Here is a 22,418-nt window from a genome sequence, read left to right as displayed (position 1 = left end):
ATTATTATACCCTTTGTCTCAATGATACGCACAAAAATATTGAATGGCTGTATATTTTCCTCTTCTAACCAATCAATCCTTTCGAGGCATATAATAATTCAGCACAGAAGGAACTTCATTGCAGCCAGATCTATTCATAATCGTCGTGATTCTGACGATCGATCGAATAAGCCTACCTTTACCAAGCACGTCAGAAATATCAAGGACGATAAGCTCTCTTCGCAACCAGAAGACAAAGGCTTGGAGTATGTGTATGGGTTTTCAAGCGTAGTATCAGCACTTCGGCTGAAGAAAAGGGAGATTTTGGATTCACTGTATATTCAAGAGTCCGCAGGAAAAGCTACCACTAAAAAGAAGGACGACTCATTGCTCACTGATATAGTGCAACTAGCAAAGGAAGCAAAGATAAAAATTTTTCACATGGATAAAGGCCGATTAAACAATTTAACAGATAATAAGCCTCATCAGGTGGGTTTGAGAGAATTGTAAAAGTTAAAGGTACCGAAAGCGATACGACAGGGACTGATAGGTGCCATATTTTCCAGGGCGTAGTACTACGAGCTTCAGCATTGCAACCGCAAGAAGTTTCATCGTTGACACAAGTGACAGAAAATGGATATAGAGTTTTACCAATACAAAAATATGCTAAGGAAGGAAATAAGCCGTACACTTTCAATTTCAGTAGAAATGGGTCGAATAAGCGGCCTTTTTGGCTAGCGCTCGACGAGGTCCAAGATCCTCAGGTAATATTCCACTCTTAGGTCATTATGCTAGTTATAAGCTTAGTAAATCAACTAGCATTAACTTAACTATTGCTTAGAACTTTGGTTCAATTTTACGAACAGCCTATTTTTTTGGAGTAGACGGTGTTCTTGTTTGCAGTAAGAACAGCGCACCTCTCAGTCCTGCCGTTTCTAAGGTGAGTTCAGGAGCTGTGGAATTGATGGATGTATTTTCAACTACTAGACTTGACAAGTTCTTAACGGAATCCCGTGACAATGGATGGAAAGTTATTGGTGCAGTTGGCGACGCAAAATCTTTCATTATACCTTCTCAGATTGCTTCAGAGCTAAAGAACTGTCCAGTTATTCTAGTGCTTGGAAATGAAGGCAAAGGTTTACGAAAAAATATAAGAAATGTCTGCGATACATTTATCAGTATACCAAGAGCAACAAATCCAGTTTTACAAGATTTTGGGGGATCTATAGATAGCTTGAATGTTGGTGTGGCAGCTGGTGTACTGATACACTCTTTTACAACAGAAAATTAATTAAAATTATAATGTACACACGGAATACCAATTGCACTCTTTAGTTAATGATACTACATTTTTAGCTCTTTGAAAATAGAATAATATCTGCTTCTGCGAGATACATAATAAAACCTTGCTCATTCCATGGATAGTCTGCTTATGTTCCTAATGCCTGTGTATACTTAAATGTGTGTCTTTTATAAATTGTTATCAACACAAAAAAATTCATATCATTTTTGAGACATCAAAATATTCGCGTAATATATTGATTTGTATTTCCTTTCAGTTTTTTTATAATAGCAACTGCTTCGGTATTCTATTGTACGCTTTAATAGGCAAAATTTTTGGTTCGTTTCTTCTAAAAATACTTATCCCCTTAAATTGCATACGGCATGAGATTGAACTGTATTAAGCAACCTTTATTCCATAACTATTGGCTGGGAACAACAAATTCAACAAAAGAAAGCGGAAGGATGAGAACATATGGATTTCGTAGGAAAAAATAATAGAAGAATCAAGTACGCTATGTAATACATTGTTTACTGTAAGGTTTGTAGCGGTAGGAAAATTGGCCAATTTTAGAGCAATAGAATTTCAGCGCTAAGTATGGCCACCAAGTAAACTATATGTTGCTTTTCTACGATAATGTAGCAGGCACCACATGAATTGCAACTGTAGGAAACAAAATCTTTTTCATGTTCCATACTCATATATTACAATCGGGACGTTTATAATACTGTGCTGTCATGTTCTTGCTTTTACAAATATGTTGACCTCTGTAGTCGTACATAAAACGTGTAAAAGAAGGGCGAACTAGATATACGTGGAATCAAAGATCTGATCAACATATGTTGAACCAAATATCTTTTTTCATAGGGCAAGTGAAGGAAGAATGTTTAACCGTTTCAAAGGTAGGCGTAGATGAAGAACAGAGTAGACAGAATAGCGAAAGAGTTTGATGAGGTGAAAGACGATGTAGAATGTCTCTTATTGTAATTTTCCAAAGTATTAGACGATACCACACTGTGCAGGCTGAAAGGAGATAGTCAGCCGCCAGAATTGTGAGCAAATCAGAGCTGTGACAGAAGGAAAGGCAGATAAGTGCGGATGCAAGAAGGATTTGGAGTGGTGAGTACTATAAATGGAACTCGCGTCATGGAAGAAATATAGTGTAGACGCTACGTTGACGGAGTTATCACATGGCCGCGAGAGTGGAGAAAATTAGGTGCCCGTACACAAAGGGCTGACCCATTGCCATTGTAGAGCATATTGTTGTTGAATGGATTTAGCAAACAGACCACCATGCCTACGGATAAAGTAAGCGTGTCAAAGGTTAACCGTGAAAGATCCTATGGTTGATAAACGAACCACCGAGCTGGTATAAGCGAGTCAGTTGAGTGTTAGTAAATACTGTGAGGCAGTATAAGTCACAGTTAGGAAAGGAGTTGACAATCGTGACCCGGCCTCTAATGGATAGCTGATGATGAGAGTAAAGGTTACAGAGCGTCTTCAACTGCTCGTACAGGATGTTAAAGGCTACGTTTTGCTAAGAGATATTGGCGCTAAAAGGAAATCCAAGGTAAGTTAGGGGGTTGATATTACTTCGATCATACCACTGAGTAATGTTATATTGCTGTAAAAACGGTCGTCATAGGTGAAGGGGCGACAAGGTCGCTGTATCGTGATAATACAGAAGTCAATTTCTCGATTTTTGTTCCCCGATTATAAGTAGAAATTGGTTTTAAATCAGGTACATAATCACACTACCTTTTCTCACAGATGCAAGCATGTCTGCTTTCATCTCCAAATTCTTACCAGGAAGAAATGTTCCAAAAACAAAATTAGAACTCATAACAGAGGCATGGAACAATATTCAGAAATACTATGAGACAGCTGCCGGTATAGTGTTATTGATCAGAGGTTTAATTCTTGTACCTGACTGAAAAAGTAGAAGGCGGGCCACGGGTGTTTAAAACTGACTTTTCGTAAATCTACTTTGTAGACCCACTCAAAGATGCTGTTGACTTGACACCCATCCCACAGAGTTTGGACAATATCATCAAACTTATACAAGCTGAAGAAATAGAGTTTGAACGAGAAACTGGAAGTTTGGAAACAGGACCATGTCTAGAGTATCTACTACAAAAACGTGTGTTAGAGGAACTTGTCGAATTTGCCAAGGTTGATGTAAGTAAACCAAAGTAGATATTCTATTTTTCTTGTTGCGGTTGTGATAGAAACAAACCCTTAACTTTGAGCTTTACCTTTTACAAACGCATACACTTTAAATTGGGTATATGGTAGACACCTTACGGCATGCGCATACATTGTCTTAGATTTTTCTGTAGTCTAGTTACAAATGTCCACGCCCAATTATTACCGGAGAGAGCAGTTCACGTTCCACTACAAAAATTGATAAATTCCTCACATCGCTTAATATGTCGACACTATGAAGATTTAGCAGCAACAGCAGATAACAGTAACAAAAGCGCCTTTGAAACCTGCTCTGAGGAAAGAATTGCAGCGATATCAGAACTAACGCTGGAGTTAGTAAAGCTGATGCACGGAATTTTTTCACATTTTAAAGGTGCCAATGCGGCCTTGATGGATTTATTTTTCGAAAGAGGTTGGTGTCGATCCAGAGGCGAGAGTGTTTGGAGATGCTCGAAGGAAGGAAAACTATTTCACAAGCGCAAAGAAAGTGTAGAGGAGAAAATAGCATGGGACATGTTTTTGATGGTAAAATATAAGCCAATTCATATATAAGTACTTTGAACTCTTATCTTACATTGTTATAGCCTCGTTTTGACATGTTTCAATACCTGATTGACTTTATGAACATGCCTGGAGAAACGGGTGAGATTGCTAGAGAATCAATCCTTTTTGCACTACGATTGTTGGAAGATGATCCGGAATATGTGTGCTACATTGTCGAATACTCCAACTTATGTGAAGTGATGGTAAAAGAAAATATAACGATTTCGGATAGTCTTTATGCTTGTAAGGTTCCAAAGTGTTAAACAAGAACTTTATTCCTAGGCAGAACGACTTGCATTTTATTTCGCTCATTTACCAAAGAATAAAGGAGCTTTTTCTGTTTCCAGCAATAATCGCATTAATATGACCAGACCTTCGCGACGCCAAATTCGATTCTCAATACCCGCTATGGTGACCAACAACAGCCTGCTTATTACTGTTAATGCACAAAGCAGCTTTAAAAAGAAACGCAGAAAACGCACACCTTTTGATGTTAATTTCCTTCGTACTTTGGAAACGACTATTGATAAAGACCGAATTATTGATGAATTTTTCAGCTTTTGGGAATATTTGAATGATGTTGCTCGTGTTGCTGAGAAGCGGCTTATGACAGCACTCATGGTTCAATTGACAACTAGTTTCTGGCATCCTGTAATATGTACAGCATTAAGCTCTCCTTCTGCTGAGGTTTCCACGTCAGCTACCGCCTATACTACAGAAATGATTCGATCTCTTACCGATCAGAGATTATTACATGTATTTTTGATTGTATTATTGGGGGAAGATAGTGGGGTTGGAAAAGACCTCGAACCGGAAATTGAAACCTATATACCCATACGAGACTTGATTGATGACGATAAGGAAGAAGAAGAGGACGATGACGAAGATACCTCCACCACACATACAACAAGGGCAAGTGAAAATGAAGATAAAGCAGGAGATAATGAAAAGAGTTTGCTAGAGAAAAAACAAAGAGAAGCTGCTGAAGATGAGGAATTAACGCTCAGATTACTGTTAATAAACCGTATCGATACGGAAAATTATGATCTAGCGTTAGCCACATTGAGGTTATTTGATACCATTATTGAAACGTACAACCAATTTGCTGTTTACAATCTGGTATTAAGAAACTATTTGGATATAACTCCCGACGGTGATTATGTTGTTGAGGATGAGAACCGTGACAATATAGATACATCATCATTTGAATCGAGAACAATAGATGAAGATGCCAACGTCACTACAACTGCCACTAATAATGCTGCTCCTGAGGAGGCTAGTAAAGTAGATGAACTTGCAATTGCTGAAAAAAGTAACGTTTCGAATAGCAGTAATAACAAAGTAGACGATAAAAAGGAGAAAGTTCGCTGGTTAGTAGAGAGAGTCATATCGTTACTGCCCCTGGAAGACGAATTGGAAAGAATGAAGACTCCACCATTGTCATCTATCATATCCGCAGATTCATTTGTGTCCGGAGCGGATGGCAGCGAAGAAAAGCCTGGGCAAAACAAAAGTGGTAGCAGCAATCCTTACAGTGTGGTTCCAGGAAACAGTTACGACGACTATTTCCATGAAGCACAGGAAAGGTTCCACTATGCTTTATTGGCTAGAAATTTCTGGCAGATACCCTACCCACCGAAAAAAACGAAGCAAGATTATGAACAAGAGGTAGAAGATAGAAAAGGTCGCCCTGCTCGTCCGACTAGTATAGCAGCAGCGGAAATATCACATTCTGCTGAAAGCAGCCATCACAAATCCGCAGATCAAGCCAGTATTACTAGTTCAGCAACAACTAACACTTCAAATCGCAGGACTTTTGAGACATACGAAGGGTTATTTTTGTCTCGGCTCTTTGATCAATTTCAAAGGATGCTGGAATTGCCTATGGAACAGAATTTATTGATCACGAGTATCTTACAGAAAGTAGCAGGTGTTGTAGATAAACGTATGGATGGCATGCTATGTGACTGGCGAGCTGTGAGAGTAGGTAATGATGGAGCACTTTACGGCGGTGTATGGACGTTACCGTCGGCTAAAACGAAGCGCCGTACTCTCTATGCCCTTTTGGAACAAGTAACTTTTGAGGCTTTGAAAAGAGCCCAGCTCGTACCAAATTTTGAGACACGAATCTCATTAGCGAAAAAGCGAGGTCTATCTTCGAATATCAATCCTAATGTGACAGGTACATCACAAAAGAACTTCTCGCAGCTGAACGAGCGGCGGTCGCTGTCGAGCAGGAAAGAAGATCTCTACCACCCATCGCCGCAGCAGCAGCAGCAACAGCAACAACAAATGAGCGCCAATGCTGTATCAAAAGCAAGTGAACAGCAAAAACCCAATAGAAGCCATTCAACTCTATCCAAACTGATGTTCAATAAAATGTCTGTTAATAGCAACGCATCCTCAGTATCACCTCGCTCCAGTACTACTGGTAAGTCGGTAGGCCTTCTACCGTTAAAGATTACTCGAGATATGGGGGTTGAAGGTGGAGGCGGTGCTAGTACACCTAACTCTCCATCTTCTGCCTTCTTTCAAAATTCTCAACGCCCCAATGCCACACCTGTTACCATCACCAACCCTTTCGCCAAGTTTTCAAACTTTGTCAACGCTTATATTGTTCTCCAAGAATTCTGTAAGGAGCTTGCGGCTGTTATTCTTGTTCGTCATGCTAGCAACTATAATGACGTGAGCTTCGTAAGATATCAGGGACAACGTGAAATGATGATTCTCGATTCTGTCATGCAAACTAACCAAGCAGGCCCGTGGATGATGAGTAATAACGATGAGCTATTTATAGATGAAGAGGTGGAAGATATAGATGAGTTTACCAGACGGAAGAATTTGGAAAAGTGGAAGAATAGAATCTCTGTCGTATCGACTATGACAACAGATTGGCGAAGTGTAAAAAGTCTGGATACATTTGATGAAGTCATCACAGCAAGAATACCCTTTCAAAGAAAATCAGATGCAGCTATAAATAAGGATTAACAGAGCTTTACAACTATTTTCTTGATACACACATAACCCATTTATCTCATTCATATCCTCCATTATTACCACAATGAAGAAAAGAAAAGATTATTGTCGTAGATTGCATTGGCATAGCCTTGGTCTGCTAAGTGCTTAAATAAAGAAGTGGAATGTATGCCAGTGAATAGCATTTATAATTAAGCCAGCATAGTAATACCTAATGATTGTTTAGGGCGCAAGCGATCCTTTGGTTTTACTTGGTTACAAATATGAACGATTAGTCTATCAAACTCTGCATGATCAAATTTGTGAACAAACGAGAACATCGCCATCATATTAATGTATAAACTTGAATGCTCGTCTTATACACTCAGTTTCACTTCCTGCTTGTTTTAATTTTCTAATGCTGCGTGCTGTTCGTTTTTATACACTTGCTTTAATTTTCTCGAAACCTTATGTGTAATTATTGAAGCTCCCTTTTCACTTTATAACGAACAAAAATAAGTAGAGATTCAAAGTCGATAATATTAGTAGAAGAAAAAGAAGCCATGATGCCTACATCTTCCTCTGTTTCCATGCCTTTATTTCCTCAGTTGGCAGAAATGAGCGAAGAGGACAAATTAAGATTGGTCGCACGGTATTTACCATGCGATGTTTGCCCGACATCGTCCTCATCAGCCTGCAGAGGTTGGCGACCGAAAAGTGATAGCAGCAAGGTCGGTCGCGAGAAAGGTTGTCGTTGTGGCCATGACTTTGAACATCATGTAGATAAGGGTCAAGACCTTAACAGACGGCTAAAAGTCGCACTTCGATTGAATGAGCTATTGGAAGTAAGGATTTGCAATAGCCTTGATTATGCAAAACGTGCCCGTCACTAAGCAATAATGCTCATGCCTCGAAAACCTTTTTTTTTTTCCAGGAAAAAGGACAAACAGAAGATTATGAAGACGAAGATATTACTTCTTTGAAAAAGTAAAATGAGAATAAAGCCATGATAATGCATTGTTCGTTTCTCAAACTCAAACCCATATCCGTACGTTTTTGCGATAAACAGGCAGATTTTATACAATGCTGAGAATCAGACATCATTATCTCAAGGTGAGAGACGCACGCAAAATACTCGAATTGACTGATTCAAAGATATGAGCTTAGTGAGAAATAATCGATACTAAATGGAAACATGTAAAATGTGTAGGCGAGAAAAGAAGTAGAGAGAAGTTTGAAAAAGAGCATGAATTCGACAGTGTCAAGACAGGAGTACCAGCAGAAAAGAAGTATAAACCGAATAATGGTGATATCAGCGACATTTACAAAGACGATCCATCGATAACGCAGAAAAAACAGCACACATCGAATGGAAAATACGATAATGGGCGTAATGAGGATGAGGGAGCCTGTGTCATTGAAAGTATTAGTAATGATGCTGATATCCGAATTGACGACGAAGATGAAGCTGTCGACCAAACTGAAGATAAAGTGAGAGATAGAAAGATGGTACAGGATGGTAGAGATAAGACTGAACTGGTGCATGACAATACACTACATGAGATGGATGATTCAAAAACACTCCATCAAACGAATGGCCATACTTTCAAAATTGATGACGAGGAGGAAGACAATAGAGTGAGTGAGGAGGAAAATGATGATAGTATCAGGCATACAGATGTGGAGGATCGACTGAAGGAGTATATGGTAATCCTTAATATAATCGGATAAATTTGAGCAACCAAAAGGAAATGGTACAAACCGTTTTTTGCTTCCATAGCCGAAAGTTAGAAAAGAGACGCCAGCTATGAAAGAAGAAAAAGAGGGCTCCATACGTGTACAAGCAGTCGTTAACGATTGCGCACGGGAAAGCGTGATGCTACTCACAGGACTAAAAAATGTTTTTCAAAAGCAATTGCCGAAAATGCCTAAAGAATATATTTCACGTTTGGTTTATGACAGGTAAAGGGTAGTATACGATACAATGTCTCCTTGTGTCGCTAGTTTTTCACCAAAAGCCCCCAACAGAAATCATTGTAGTATAGCCTTAATCCGTAACCCTAACAAAGTCATTGGTGGTATCTGCTACCGTCCTTTTGATGCTCAAGAATTTGCGGAAATCGTCTTTTGTGCTGTAGCTTCTACTGAACAAGTCAAAGGCTACGGTTCTTTTATTATGAACCATCTCAAAGACTACGTTTCCACTCATACCCCCATCAAACACTTTCTTACTTATGCAGATAATTTTGCCGTGGGCTATTTTCGAAAACAAGGCTTCACTACTGAAATCACGTTGGATAAACGGAAATGGGTCGGTTACATTAAAGATTATGAAGGTGGTACGATCATGCAATGTACAATGATACCCAAAATGAAATATATGAATATGTATGATACGTTAGCCATCCAAAAAAATGCAGTGTTGAAAAAGATAAAAGAGAATGCAACGGATCATATTGTATATCCCGGTGTTTCTATGGAGATTGGCAACAAAGGGAAACGATCTATTGATCCACTGACAGTGCCGGGTATTAAAGAATCAGGATGGACACCGGAAATGGATATTCTGTCGAATAAGCCACGGCACGCTCCACATTACAATCAAATGCTTCATATAGTAGAAGAAATGCAAAACTTTACAGATGCCTGGCCGTTCCTCGAGCCTGTCAATATAGAAGAAGTAGCTGATTATTATGACATTATCAAAGAGCCAATGGGTAATTATGCACATATATATATATATATATATATATATAAAGCGTAGACAATAGGTGAACAGATGACTAATTTACCATTTGAAACAGATCTTGCTACGTTAGAAGAAAACGTAAAGAATGACGCCTATCCAAAGTGGGAAGACTTTATAAAAGATACGCGCAAGATTTTCGATAATTGCCGAGTTTATAACGCTGAAGACACAGAGTATGCTAAATGTGCAGCAAGACTAGAAAAGTTTTTCAATGATAAACTACGTACTGCCAAGAGAAAATCTTCCTGATCATTTTATTGCACAACTTATTTACACGACTATCCTTACTCCCTATCCTTACTCTATTTTATTAGAAATGTCATAATATCACGTTGCAACCGTAGTTACTAATGTATGTCAAAAAAGCGTTCCTTATACTGAGAAAGGAAAATAAAAGCATGCTTTAGCATGCGATCTAATACTTTTGCAATGTTTTTAATAACACATTGTACTATACATTAAAAGCACTGAGGTCTACGTCTTTGTAAGCCAGCAACTGTATTCATCTGTTCTCTAGAGTTTGTTACTCATATTTCATTGTTGTCTTTAATAAAGTATGCAGCTTAACAGATGGAATTAAAAAAAATTGGCTGCTGGTGTGTTCTATGTATAAAATGATCATAATCTGTGCATAAAGAAGAAGAAGGTGAAAAATAATGGTACAAATTCAATAGATGCACATATAACAAATGTAAGCACGAGTCATCACTACACCATGTTTTCTGGAGTATTCTGATTCATTCTTGTAGTGCTGTTTGTCGATGATGTCGCTGCCGATGTATCGGTCACGGCTAGAGCACTTCTTGCTGTTGAAGATTCAGAGCTTATGATTTTTTCCAATTGTTTCGCTCTGAGATAATCGGCAATGGACCGAAGGACCAAAAACCAGCCCAACATCATCAGGAAATAAGCGATAATAGCAGCGTCTGTACTGTCATCAACTGTTCCAGACGTGCTCGAAGATGACCTTGAAGACGTCTGGCTTCCATCACTTTTTTCCGCGTAATGATACTGATCGTCTTCCAACGTCCCACCTAACAAGAAGCAGGAAGAAGAGGTTCAATCATTCACGTTACACACATTTCCTTTTCACTTTCATTAATTCTTGTTGTAACATTCGATTGACATTGGAAGGATGAACTTACGACTACGAATATAGAAGCCCATTTGCACCAGAGAAACTCCCAAACCTGCTCGCGATCCTTGCTACAGAAGCGCGCGCGCGGAAAGATGATGTTAATGTGATGGTCGCTGAGAGGTATGAAAGTATCTGGAGGGTGGATATACCTTGGATGCATGTGATGTATGTAACAAATAAGTCAGCATAAATCCTACGAACTGAAAGCTTGCAGAGACTAAAAGAAAATCTCACGTGGGGTCAGAGCAATGAAGTAGGCCCCCTCCTTTTCTTTGGTTGAGAAAGTGTACTGCTACTTTACTCATTAAATTCCAGAAGAACGCAAAAATGCCACCCACAGGTAAGCCTTCGACGAGTATCATACCATCGAAAGTGGCCGGTGCAATGACAGTTGTTGGCCAGTAAGGTGGGGTAGCATCCGCTGCTGCCTCTTCGTACGTCTGGATGAGAAAACAGAAACTTTTTTATCAGCACAATGACTCAACAGATCCAGTAGGATAAAGCCCTTTCGTCTTTTGTTTGTTTTTTTTTTTTTACAGGAGGAATTTCTTCAACTGCTGTGCTATCCGATTCTGGTTTGGCGGACATGTTTGCAAATACGCCATCATTTGTTACGGGTAAAATAGCGACCGTTGATCTCTGTTGTTGTAAATCATGTTCTAACGGTCCTTGGTAAGAAAAGCTATCCGTTGTCGGTGGTATATAAATAGGGGTAGTGAGATTGGGTATGTTGTTTGTTGATGTTGATGATAATGTTGTTGTTGTTGTTGGATTTTGAGGTAATAAAGGGTCAGTGACAGCATGCGGGTCATCGTTATCCTCCTCCTCCTCCTCCTCCTCTAAACATTCCCCAAAAGTGTCTTCTAATTCATTTCTTTGATGTTGCTCTCGTTGGCGGCCGGCATCATAATCTATATCGGCAGTTGTAGTATGATGGTCCTCCACTGTATTTAACTTTACAAAAGAGAGCATTCAGTTTCATCAATAAGATTTCATTGTATTACTCTTTCAGTGTGAATTTGTTTTTCTGCTTTCTTTACTCTTTGGTACCGGGACGACATTACATGTAGATGTGAATAGTAGAAAAGAAAAAGGAAATAACTGAACGAAATTCAGGAGTCAAAAGAAGGCCTAAATCCGATTTAATTTGAAGAACCTCATCATCCATTTATTTGATCATGGCGAGTATCTCATTGATCGCTCGTTTTAGCCTATTCAAAATTGGCCGGTTTGAATTTTTTTTTTTTTTCTTTGCATTGATGATAAGTGCTGTTGTCAAATTAGACTTTTTTTTTCCAACTTGAGGGTCAACAAAAAGGGAAAAGAAAAAAACGCAGAAAAAGAAAGAAAGAGATTTCACAACTATGTATGCATTGGCTGACAATAATAAGCAGTTAGAGAGCGATGACAGTATGACTTTAGCCAACAAGGCCACGATAGATACAAACAAGTCGTCCACAGCAACAGATCATCAGCAAGATGAAGCCAATACAGATACTAATGATACCCCGTTAACTACTGCATCAGCTGTGCCGTCATCATTGCCCGCACCGTCATCGAAAACTTTAACAGAAGTGTCGTCAAGCAACAATAATAATTGGTCCGTGTTGGACTCGTTTCAATTTCAAGACGATGCGGATATGTTTGAGGAAGCTTTAATACCACCAGAGAACTTCAATATGGTCTGTGAGCACGTTTATCGATCTTCGTTTCCTAAAAAGAAACATTATAGGTTTCTAGAGAAACTAAAATTGAAGAGTGTTTTGTAAACTATCGAATGAGAAGTGAGTGTGTGTGTGTGTATATCTTATTCGAATTAACTTGTGTAATTTCTTGGTTCTAGAACATTGATTCTCGAAGAATATCCGGAGCAAAATATGAAGTTCTTGAAAGAACATAATATTCAATTCCTACAGTTTGGTATAGCTGGTAACAAGGTAACAAAGACTACTATCAAGTCTCCCGTCTTGATTCATTCTATTGATTTTTTCTTTCTTTTTCTCATTAGGAGCCATTTGTTCAAAGTAAGTAAAAAAGAAAACCAAAAGTGATAGTGCTCTTAGGGTCAATAGATAGCTCACAATGCATAAAAACAGTTCCTGAAGATAAAATAAGTGCAGCGTTAGCCGCATTACTAGATAAACGAAATCATCCTATACTGATCCACTGTAACAAAGGAAAGGTAAAAAGAGCTAGAGAGAACGCAACAGCCATCCATCCTGTCAACGACAAAACCGGCTTAACATTTCATTATCTACTAAAAATAGCATCGCACCGGTTGCTTAGTAGGCTGTTTAAGAAAGCTGCAAAATTGGAGCCATACATCTATATTTGATGAATATAGACGATTTTCGCATCCCAAATCTAGGTCCATGGATCAACAGTTTATAGAATTATATGACGCAAAACAGGTTTGGCCTTTGGTGGACAAACGCTATTTACCAGATTGGCCTACGTTAGCATTACCTTTTTGATAAAAAAAAAAAAGTCATCGTTTTCTTTTTCTTTTTTTTTATCATCTATTTTAAACCCAGTCTCTACGTGGTTTTTTTTTTTAATTTTTTGGGCCTGTGCTTTTTTTTTATCTTTATGATTTCTGTTGATGATGATTGATGATTGATGAGTTGGAATTTTTTTATTTGCCGTTTTTTTATTATGATTTTCTTTTCTGGCTTCCACTTCCCTCCTCATTTTTTTTTTTTTTCACTTTTTTTTTTTTTTTTTTTCCCTCTCTCATTGACCCTTTTCGTTACCTTTTTTTTTTTTTTTTTTTTTTCTCTTTCGTGCACCATTTTATAGAAATAATTTATTGATTCCTTTTTAGTTACCATGTTGATGCCTAATGGAGTCAGTGGTTTACCGCAAAATCCAGGTAAAAAAAAAAACAACAACAAAATAAATCAAAAGGGAGTCTATCCACAGTGATTTGATTCAGTCATTTATATATAACATATTCTACGTGTCAATGTCAATATAGTGACAGCAACCGCTATGGATCTTGATCCTCCTCGAGAGAACAGTGCAAGCGATGATGATGATGATGATGATATCCCCTTAGCTCAACGTCATCAGCAACAACAACAACAACAACAACAACAAAAGCAACGTTTAGCACCCATTAAATTAGAAGGAGAGAATGGCAATGATAGTGATGATAGTGACGACGATGATGATGATATACCTCTATCTGCACGTATGCAAAAGCCGCTTGGAGTAGCATCACCAGCCATCACCCATTCCAGTGCGAACAAAAGTGATGACGTTGAATCCAACGACGACGACGAGGAGGAAGATGATGATGATGACGATATTCCTTTAGCTAAGCGTACTTTACCCCCTAAAAGTAGCCATGCTATTGAAAGCAGTGATGACGATGATATTCCATTGGTAAGAGAACAACAAAAAAATGCCAAGGGAAAACCTCCTCTTCCAAAAAGTGATGACCTACATTTTCTTCTTTTATAAAACAGGCACAGAAGCAACAGATAGCAAAGAAAAAGACATCCAAACCCACCGTGAAAACGGAACCTATGGACATGGATGTTAAATCGGCCGCCGCCACATCAAAAAAGAGACCTTTAAGTGGTAGCGATTTTACCAAATTGAAAAAGGAAAAGGGCGGTGAACCTAGTAAAAAGAAGGTGAAAAAGGACGAAGACGATCCAAATCTTTATAAATGGTGGGAAGAAGAGCAAAATGCTGAATTTAAAGAAGACGATTCTATTAAATGGAACACACTGGAACATCAAGGTGTCTTGTTTCCTCCTGAATATGTGCCTCATGGCGTGAAAATGAAGTACGATGGCCAGTTCATTACGTTGAGCCCTGAGGCTGAAGAAGTGGCTACTTTCTTTGCCGCTTTGTTGGAAACAGATCACGGTAAAAACCCAGTGTTCCAAAAGAACTTTTTCAAGGATTGGCAAGAAGTGTTGAAGCAAGATCCTAGAGTAAGTTTTATTTCCATTTTTCTTTTTGCAAAACAAACCTAGGATGAAATGACTGAATGGAGTACCCTCCCCCCCCCCTTTTTTGCCCTCTTTAGAATCCTAAAATAACAGATTTTAGCAAATGTGATTTCCGACCTATTTGGGAAAAGTTAGAAAGAGACAAGGAAAAGAAAAAGGCATTGACAAAAGAAGAGAAACAAGTAAAGTAGCTTACGATGAGGGGAAAATCTACAATTTTAAAGAGAGGACGGTTCAGTTAAAAAACCGGACTTTTTTTTTGGGTTTTCTGTAGCGTATCAAAGCAGAAAAGGACAAGCTGGAAGAGCCCTATCTTTACGCTTTGGTGGATGGTCGTAAGGAAAAGGTGGGTAATTTCAGAATCGAACCTCCAGGTTTGTTCCGTGGTCGAGGTAGCCATCCCAAGACCGGTAAATTAAAGCAGCGCGTCCGACCTGAACAAGTCACACTCAATTTGGGCAGAGAAGCACCGATTCCTGATCCTCCCAAGGGCCATAAATGGGCAGCGGTGGTTCATGACCAGACAGCAACGTGGTTAGCTACTTGGAAAGAGAATGTCAACGGCAGCACCAAATATGTGTTTTTGGCTGCGACGTCTTCGTGGAAAGGCCAAAGCGATATGCAAAAATTCGAGAAAGCGAGAGAATTAAAGGTAAATAAAATGACGGATGTCACGGGGAGAGAGATGATTTACCCAAGTAGGCATTCGCGTACTTATCTTTGCGCCACACGCGCGTCCAATGCCCTCATTTTGACTATAGAAAGTGGTGGATAAAATTCGTGAGGACTACAAGCGTGAATTGAAAGATAAATTGAGCGAAGTACGTCAACGAGCCACGGCGATGTACTTGATTGACCGTTTAGCCCTCAGAGCGGGTAATGAAAAAGGCGAAGACGAGGCCGATACGGTAGGCTGTTGTTCGCTTCGTTACGAACATATCACGTTGGAGCCTCCAAATACACTGCATTTTGACTTTCTCGGTAAAGACTCGATTCGCTATACGAATTCAGTAGCGGTCGAGCACCAGGTGTACAAAAACATTGGCATCTTCAAGAAGCAAGTGGGCCCGGGCAACATGATTTTCGACCGCCTGACACCGACGAGTCTGAACAAGCACTTGAACAACTACATGAAGGGTCTGTCTGCCAAGGTCTTCCGTACGTACAATGCGTCGTACACGTTCCAGAAGGAGCTGGATCGACTGACTCAGGCTGACGACAGCATGGTCGATAAGCTGCTGTCCTACAACCGTGCCAACCGTCAGGTCGCTGTCCTGTGTAACCATCAAAGGGCGGTCTCCAAGTCGCACGCGGACTCGATTGCTCGGATCAACGAGCGTATCCGCGCGCTGAAATACCAGCGTATGAAGTTCCGCAAGCAGCTTTACTACGTCGATGCCAAATACAAAAAGCAGCCCGAGTTCGCCGACCCCGAGTCAGACATGGACGACGACTGGATTGTCCAACACGAAAAAGACCTGGTGGAGAAGGAAAAGGACAAGATCATGAACAAGTTCCAGCGAGAGAACGAGAAACGAAAAGCGGAAAAGCAACCGTTGATGGCAGAAAGCGAGCTAAAAGAAAAGTTGAAAGCTGCGGATGAATTGGAGACACGGTTGAAGGAAGAACGCAAGCAGAAAGTGATTGCACCCAAGTCTGCGTCCACGACAGCTGAAAAGCTCATTGAACGCATTCATAAGGTCGATGACCGTATTTACGCGACAAAGAATCAGGCGACAGATAAGGAAGAGAACAAGGAAATCGCCCTGGGTACTTCCAAATTGAACTATATTGATCCACGTATCTCTGTCGTTTGGTGCAGAAAGAATGACATTCCTCTGGAAAAGGTGTTTAGTAAGACTTTGTTGGAAAAATTCAGATGGGCAAAGAATGTGCCTGAGAATTGGGTAAGATCGAATCAACGTCGTCTAAAATATCGGGTAGAAAAACTAAATTTTTGCTTTTTTAATCCTTTTTGTTAGAAATTTTAATACATACACTTGTGGCTGCTTACTCATCTTTATGTACTTTACACACTTTTTATCTTTACTAATAAAAACAAGGACATCAGACTTGAGTTTACGATGTTTGATTTATTTACACATTACAGAGAGAAACGGAAAAAAAAAAAGAAAGAAAGCAAGAAAAAAAAAAAGTGAATAAATAAGAGATCAGAAGAAGAAAAAAAAGCTAATTTGATAGGAATCCTAAGGTAGTTGAGTGTTTGTATGGTGTCTGTGGTGCGTGTATGTTGGGTGGTGAGTTTGGTTTGGTTTTTCTCTTTTGTTTTTTTTTTTTATTTTTTTTTTTTTTTTGTTTTTTTTTTTGTTGTTGATAAATAGGATAACAGAATACTTTTTTTTTTTTTTTTCCATCCTTCAACACAATGAATTGCCATCATGGATTTCGATCCCATTCGTCAAAGAGATAGATATTATATAAAAGTAAAGATAGTAGTAGTAGTAGTAATGGTACATTTATCGTTTTTTGGGCAAGTTGGGCTTGGGTTTATGATAAACATGACACTAAGGAAGGAAAAAAGTAAAAAGTCAATTTTTTGTTACCAATCATCCGGAAGAAAGGGAGTAGTTTACCTTGTGTGCGTGCCGATACCAGAGAACACTGTTCTTTCTCTTTACGTTACTCACGGCGACCCATGTATGACACTGATGACACAAGCCTTCGACTAAATCTTGATCCACCCAACGCGTTTCAAGTGGTTGAACAAATTCTTTTCCTGACACGGAAGAAATGCCATGAAAAAATTGTTTATGGTACCTAAATAACAAAAGGAGGCGCGGGTTGTTGTTAGTTTTGAAGAATAGAAAAAGAGAGCACACAACCAACAGAAAACTTACCAATAAGCACTGTTCTTCAATTGTAACCATTTTCCAGGTTTACAAGTATCACACAACCCTTCTTTCAACTGACCATTGAAACGCACCCATTGTGGTGTATATTGATCGCCAGCAAACCGTAATTTTTGTTTACGCGGTCTCGCTTCGGGATCTTTTCGTGCGGCTTCAATATCACGGCTGGTCATGTCGGGATACTCTTCTTCATTGGCAGCTATTTCTTGGCTGTTGCCACCCTGGCCACCTGTATAATCATGGTTGTTGTCCTCTCCCATATCAAAATCGTCCATGACATTGTTGAAAGAAGATTTTTGTTTCTTTCGCTTGGGTTGTTTGGCGAGTAGTGGAGGGGGTGGATGGTGATGTTGTGGTTGTTGTTGCTGTGGTTGATGATACTGGTGAGAAAGGTGGTGATGGCGTTGCTGGTGATGATGACTTTGTTGTTGTTGTTGTTGTTGTTGTTGGTGGTGAGGAGAAAGATGATGCGGATGGTGTAAAGACTGTGACAGAGGGTGGGAATGAAGAGAATCCAGTGTAGAAGAGGAAGAAGAGGCAGGCAAGGGTAACTTTCCATGGGTCGAGGATAAATGACTACTGTTGGCATAGTGGTAAGAGGAGGAGGGAGAGGAAGAGGGTGGCGGTGGTTGAGGCGGGAATGTATAGGAATAATAGGAGGAGGGTGTCTGTAGTGGATCGAATTCGTTTTTGATGCCATTGTCAGGCTGACGCGCGAGAGGATGCAACATAGGGACGCCCTGATGAGGGTCCTGAGGATGTGGCTGTTGTTGAAGAGAGGGGGGTGGTGGAATATAACGGTGTTGTGAGTAGGATGACGTGGAAGGGGGAGGCAAAAGAGATTTACTATCCAAAGAAGGATGAAACAACCTATCATGCTGTTGCTGTTGACGCGGCGACATAGGATGGCTCGTACCACTGTTGAAATCGAACGTAGGTTGTTGTGGCTGCGGTAATTCGTGGAGAGAAGTCGTCGTTGTCGTCGTCGTACTGGTCGACGGCCGTAAATCTTCATGGCTCCAGCTTACTTTGGTAGGTGCATTTAGCGTAGGATTAGCCACAGAAGACGTGTTGACAAAGAGGTGATTTTCTTGATTGAATAAAGGCACCAAGTGATCTGATTGGGTTGTCGAACTGGAGGCGCTGATATTTTCAGACATGTTTGGAAATAAATCGGCTCGTTCCAAAAAAGCAGCAGGCATCGTCTGCCAACTCATATTGACATCGTAAGAGTGACGACGATTCGCCTCTGATTCGTTTGTCATGATGTCTCCCCATGATGTCTTGTTTTGAGTAGGAATAGACATATCATCTTGCCATGAATGACCTGTTTTATAGACAAGAAATTTTTTTTTTTAATTTTTTTTTTTTAAGGGCGGGCAATTCTGACAAAAAAAAAAAAAAAAAAAAATTTTATGCGCATAATTTCACTCCTGTTTTTTTTTATGCTTATTTTTTTTTTTGAAAATGGACAAATCCTTGCTCCATCGTCAAATGGCCCTTTTTACAGTTACCCCTCCCTTTATTTTTATATCAACAAAGGGAATAGCATAGCTTTTGCCTTTGAGATTTCCTTTGTTTGCTTTTCTTTGATTTTTCTCTTTTTTTTTGAAATTTTTTTTTTTTTATTTTTACCTTTATGATCGATATCGTTTGGTTTGGGAAAAGCCACAGACTTTGTAAAATTGGCTAATAACATGGCTGCTTCAATAGAATTTCTTTGTTGTGATAGATGTAAACTCAGTTGAGCTTCATGGTTGATACCATATGGTAAACCTAAAATGGCTGGACTGCTCTTACGTTTATCAAACCGAGTGGGTAATAATAAAGCAGGGTTTAAACTGTTTCCATTGATAAACTCTCGTTCTTGTTGTTGTTGTTGTTGTTGTTGTTGTTGTTGAAGTGATGAATTCACAGCATCCGTAACAGCAGCAGAGGCAGCGGCGGCAGCTGCAGTATAATCAATAGAAGAGGACGATGGTTCGCCCGACATGGGTGTACTTAGCAAATGATTAATGCTTGTAGCAGAAGGAGTGGTGGTGGTTGCCGCTGAGAACGTATTGTCGTTACTGTTATACTCCTCTTCAACTAATGTTGGCAAGATGCTGGGAATGGAGGATGTTGTTTTGTAATCCGAGGCTGAAGCTAAACTCAGTCGGTTTGAAGGGACACTTGCATAGTGGTGGGAGGAATGGTCTTCCTTTGGCGCAATATAACCTTGAATATCCATCGTCTTTATGAGGTTGCAAGTAGGGAAAATTTTTTTTTTTTTAAAAGCGAGAGTGTAATTTTTTTGGGACAGCTGCTTTAAAAATGTTCTACTCTATTGTTTGATGAATAAAAAAATGAGATTAATCAACCGGCGAAAAAAATAAAAAAAAAGGCCTTTTCTTCCCATATGTCCTCACATACAATGTCTATTAAAGTCGCAATAATGAGCGCTTTTCTTTTCTTTGATATGTGTACAGATCAAATGAAATATGCGTATATTCCTTTTTCCCTTCCTTTTTTTTGGAAAAAAAAAAAAAAAAAATGAAAAAGACTAAAACGTTGAAGCAGAAAAAAGAGGTGGACGAGGACCAAAAACAAAAAAAAAAAAAAAAAAAAAAAAGAATTGGAATTAAAGCAAAATGGATTATGATTGACCAATCAACAGCAGTTTGCTTGCACCTTTGTACATATAAATACAGTGTGACTGTAATGCTAGCTAAAATGCTGTTTCGGTCATAGAGAAGGAAAGGCGTATCATGTCGTTGACAATAGCCTTTATCTGGTCACGGCAACGTCTATCATTGCATGTTGGGCAATACTGAAGAAAAGAAGTGGCAAGTGTCTGTTTGAAAGGGGATTCTGAGTGGAACGACAAGTGATAAAAGTTAAGTGAATGAATGCATTAAAGATGGCTTGTTTATTCAAACTCAAAACGCTTATTTGATTGGAGTTATTTCACCTAGAGAAATTGAGATTATTATTTTTTTAAATTTGTGAAACTGTTAAGCTTTCTTACACAACACCGTTCTATTTTGATTTATCTACAGTATTTCAACTCATATTTTAGATGAAATACTTTTTTTTTTGGATGATCCATATTTTCATTTTAGATGAGTTGCAATTGTGTCGTAGATGAAAATATAAACCGTTCACATAATGGTTCAAAAATCAAAAAACTTGCCAGTAGTGCGAAACAAAATAAAAAACCGTACTATTCCTCACCTGTAATGATCTAAGGAAAACCGTGTTTATTACGGGGATACTTTCTTCTTCTTCGCTGGCATGAAAACGTCGGGTCTTCCGGCTCCAGATCAAACTGCTCGAGATAGGCTCATCATAGAAACAGAGGCTGCATGTTTTAGAGGATTGTGACAACAACCAACTGACCTTTAGCTTCACGTTTCTTCAGAGTGGCAAAAAGTTTACCGACAACACCCCATCGTTGCCCTTTCAACTTGACTACATCTTTGCCAAACATACCAGCATCAAAGACAATCAGTGGTACCCTTCTATGGAATTCGAGTACTTATCAAGCCTCCACTTCCTAGCATTTTTGACACAAATAATATTCTTCAGTGGGTGAGGTTGAATCAAACCTTTGTTGGAACACATCGTCATATCATAAAAAAGTTGTCCATCCTATTGCAAGATAATGTCAATAAAACCATTATTGGCGACTTTTTTTTACTGATAGAGACCCATTTATTGGGTTCGATTGTATGTCCTCCTTCATGCTGCTTGGATATCACTGAATAATGGAGTATCCAAATTGATATCCAAAATACTATAAACTTTTATAAAAATAGTTTATAATAAATCTAAATTTAAAATGTATATTGTCCCTTAAAAATTGTAAATTGTCTAAAATATAAGGTAGAATTCTCTATTACGCTGCCCCTTGATCAAAAAATTAGACAAGCTGTAGCTTAACCATATCCCCATTTACATCAACTCTATACGGATGACGTCAAAAGAACAGATTGACTAAACCCAAAAAAAAAGGGTTACCTTTGACAACGGTGATCTACAGGAATGGATGACTCACCTTGTTGAACCTATGCGTTTTTTTGGCAGTTACTGTCCAACTGCTCGACGCAGGGGGAGATGGGACATTTAAAGTGTCCTTTTTTTTTTTTACACTCATCAATAAAACAAAGAAGCATAGAGTTTCAAGCGCAGCTTATTGCACTTTCATGCAGCTCATAGCAGAGAAAAATGAAAAAAGCTTTTAAGGCTTCCAAATCCAGGGAAAAACCAAAAAAAGAAAAAAGTTGGCATGATGTACACAGTTTTTTTTTTTTTTCTCCAAGTTTCAAAAAAAGTCTGTACCTCTGATAGGATCGACGTCTGACTCTCTTCGTTTGTCGAGGACATGACAGACACCGAACGTGCACTGAGAAAGTGACTTTCTAAGGTAGCTTATTGTAGACCTTTGACTGTTTAGACACACTGGCCAAGGAAAGCCCCATTTCTATCCATTGCTCGCTAAACAAAAAAGCTATCTATTGAACAATGAGCCATTGAGTCTCGTTCTATGCTAAATTGTCTACACCTTATTTCCCTTAAAAAAAAAAGAAGGTGCTAGAAACCCTCGTCTTCTTTTCAAAAAATGAAATTTAGTAGTCACTAAACAACAAGAAATGAAAAAAAAAAATTTTTTTTTCTTTTATCGGATGGTACTGTTGGAGAAACAAGTATTTAAACACCCATCTTTTTTATTCTACACCTTTTCTTTTCCTTT

General features: G+C 39.0%; 8 protein-coding genes across 8 annotated transcripts; 6 read left to right on the top strand and 2 right to left on the bottom strand.

The window, feature by feature from the left end:
• Positions 1–21: 21 nt before the first annotated feature.
• Positions 22–1,270, top strand: BDF20DRAFT_826772 (Alpha/beta knot methyltransferase; the record flags this gene model as incomplete). The annotated part of the gene is made up of 3 exons (XM_053078107.1): positions 22–468; positions 546–743; positions 821–1,270. The coding sequence occupies 3 exons, from the start codon at positions 22–24 to the stop codon at positions 1,268–1,270; spliced, it is 1,095 nt and encodes a 364-aa protein (XP_052932451.1).
• Positions 1,271–3,039: 1,769 nt separating this feature from the next.
• BDF20DRAFT_907942 (Retinoic acid induced 16-like protein-domain-containing protein) lies at positions 3,040–6,997 on the top strand (the record flags this gene model as incomplete). The annotated part of the gene is made up of 5 exons (XM_053083427.1): positions 3,040–3,151; positions 3,255–3,439; positions 3,557–3,991; positions 4,051–4,212; positions 4,292–6,997. The coding sequence occupies 5 exons, from the start codon at positions 3,040–3,042 to the stop codon at positions 6,995–6,997; spliced, it is 3,600 nt and encodes a 1,199-aa protein (XP_052932450.1).
• A 265-nt stretch (positions 6,998–7,262) lies between these two features.
• On the top strand, positions 7,263–8,011 carry BDF20DRAFT_151378 (uncharacterized protein). The gene is made up of 2 exons (XM_053074806.1): positions 7,263–7,809; positions 7,899–8,011. Exons 1-2 carry the CDS (start codon positions 7,528–7,530, stop codon positions 7,953–7,955), a joined length of 339 nt encoding a protein of 112 aa, XP_052932449.1. The 5' UTR covers positions 7,263–7,527; the 3' UTR covers positions 7,956–8,011.
• Positions 8,012–8,470: 459 nt separating this feature from the next.
• On the top strand, positions 8,471–9,962 carry BDF20DRAFT_907941 (uncharacterized protein; the record flags this gene model as incomplete). Its single annotated transcript, XM_053083426.1, has 4 exons — positions 8,471–8,671; positions 8,745–8,926; positions 8,993–9,681; positions 9,769–9,962. The coding sequence occupies 4 exons, from the start codon at positions 8,471–8,473 to the stop codon at positions 9,960–9,962; spliced, it is 1,266 nt and encodes a 421-aa protein (XP_052932448.1).
• Positions 9,963–10,421: 459 nt separating this feature from the next.
• Positions 10,422–11,213, bottom strand: BDF20DRAFT_826744 (uncharacterized protein; the record flags this gene model as incomplete). The annotated part of the gene is made up of 5 exons (XM_053078104.1): positions 10,422–10,680; positions 10,726–10,747; positions 10,859–10,919; positions 11,001–11,068; positions 11,153–11,213. The coding sequence occupies 5 exons, from the start codon at positions 11,211–11,213 to the stop codon at positions 10,422–10,424; spliced, it is 471 nt and encodes a 156-aa protein (XP_052932447.1).
• A 1,275-nt stretch (positions 11,214–12,488) lies between these two features.
• On the top strand, positions 12,489–13,301 carry BDF20DRAFT_794292 (protein-tyrosine phosphatase; the record flags this gene model as incomplete). The annotated part of the gene is made up of 5 exons (XM_053076247.1): positions 12,489–12,616; positions 12,695–12,788; positions 12,860–12,875; positions 12,948–13,033; positions 13,119–13,301. Coding segments are annotated over 5 exons (507 nt in total), but the record flags the coding sequence as incomplete, so codon positions are not given.
• Positions 13,302–13,863: 562 nt separating this feature from the next.
• BDF20DRAFT_893807 (uncharacterized protein) lies at positions 13,864–16,890 on the top strand. The gene is made up of 6 exons (XM_053082375.1): positions 13,864–14,238; positions 14,322–14,798; positions 14,894–14,998; positions 15,091–15,468; positions 15,578–16,723; positions 16,799–16,890. Exons 1-6 carry the CDS (start codon positions 14,047–14,049, stop codon positions 16,805–16,807), a joined length of 2,307 nt encoding a protein of 768 aa, XP_052932445.1. The 5' UTR covers positions 13,864–14,046; the 3' UTR covers positions 16,808–16,890.
• A 253-nt stretch (positions 16,891–17,143) lies between these two features.
• On the bottom strand, positions 17,144–20,218 carry BDF20DRAFT_1003946 (uncharacterized protein). Its single transcript, XM_053074654.1, has 5 exons — positions 20,099–20,218; positions 19,322–20,009; positions 17,675–19,013; positions 17,411–17,594; positions 17,144–17,341 (listed from the first exon to the last, which is right to left on the bottom strand). The coding sequence occupies exons 2-5, from the start codon at positions 19,914–19,916 to the stop codon at positions 17,294–17,296; spliced, it is 2,166 nt and encodes a 721-aa protein (XP_052932444.1). The 5' UTR covers positions 19,917–20,009; positions 20,099–20,218; the 3' UTR covers positions 17,144–17,293.
• Between the last annotated feature and the right edge of the window lie 2,200 nt (positions 20,219–22,418).

The sequence above is a fragment of the Mycotypha africana genome, assembly GCF_025528875.1.
Source record: "Mycotypha africana strain NRRL 2978 chromosome Unknown BDF20scaffold_11, whole genome shotgun sequence".
In the NCBI taxonomy this organism is placed as follows: Eukaryota; Fungi; Mucoromycota; class Mucoromycetes; order Mucorales; family Mycotyphaceae; genus Mycotypha; species Mycotypha africana.
Note: the sequence above shows the minus strand (reverse complement) of the source record. Positions and strands in the feature narration are given on the sequence as shown.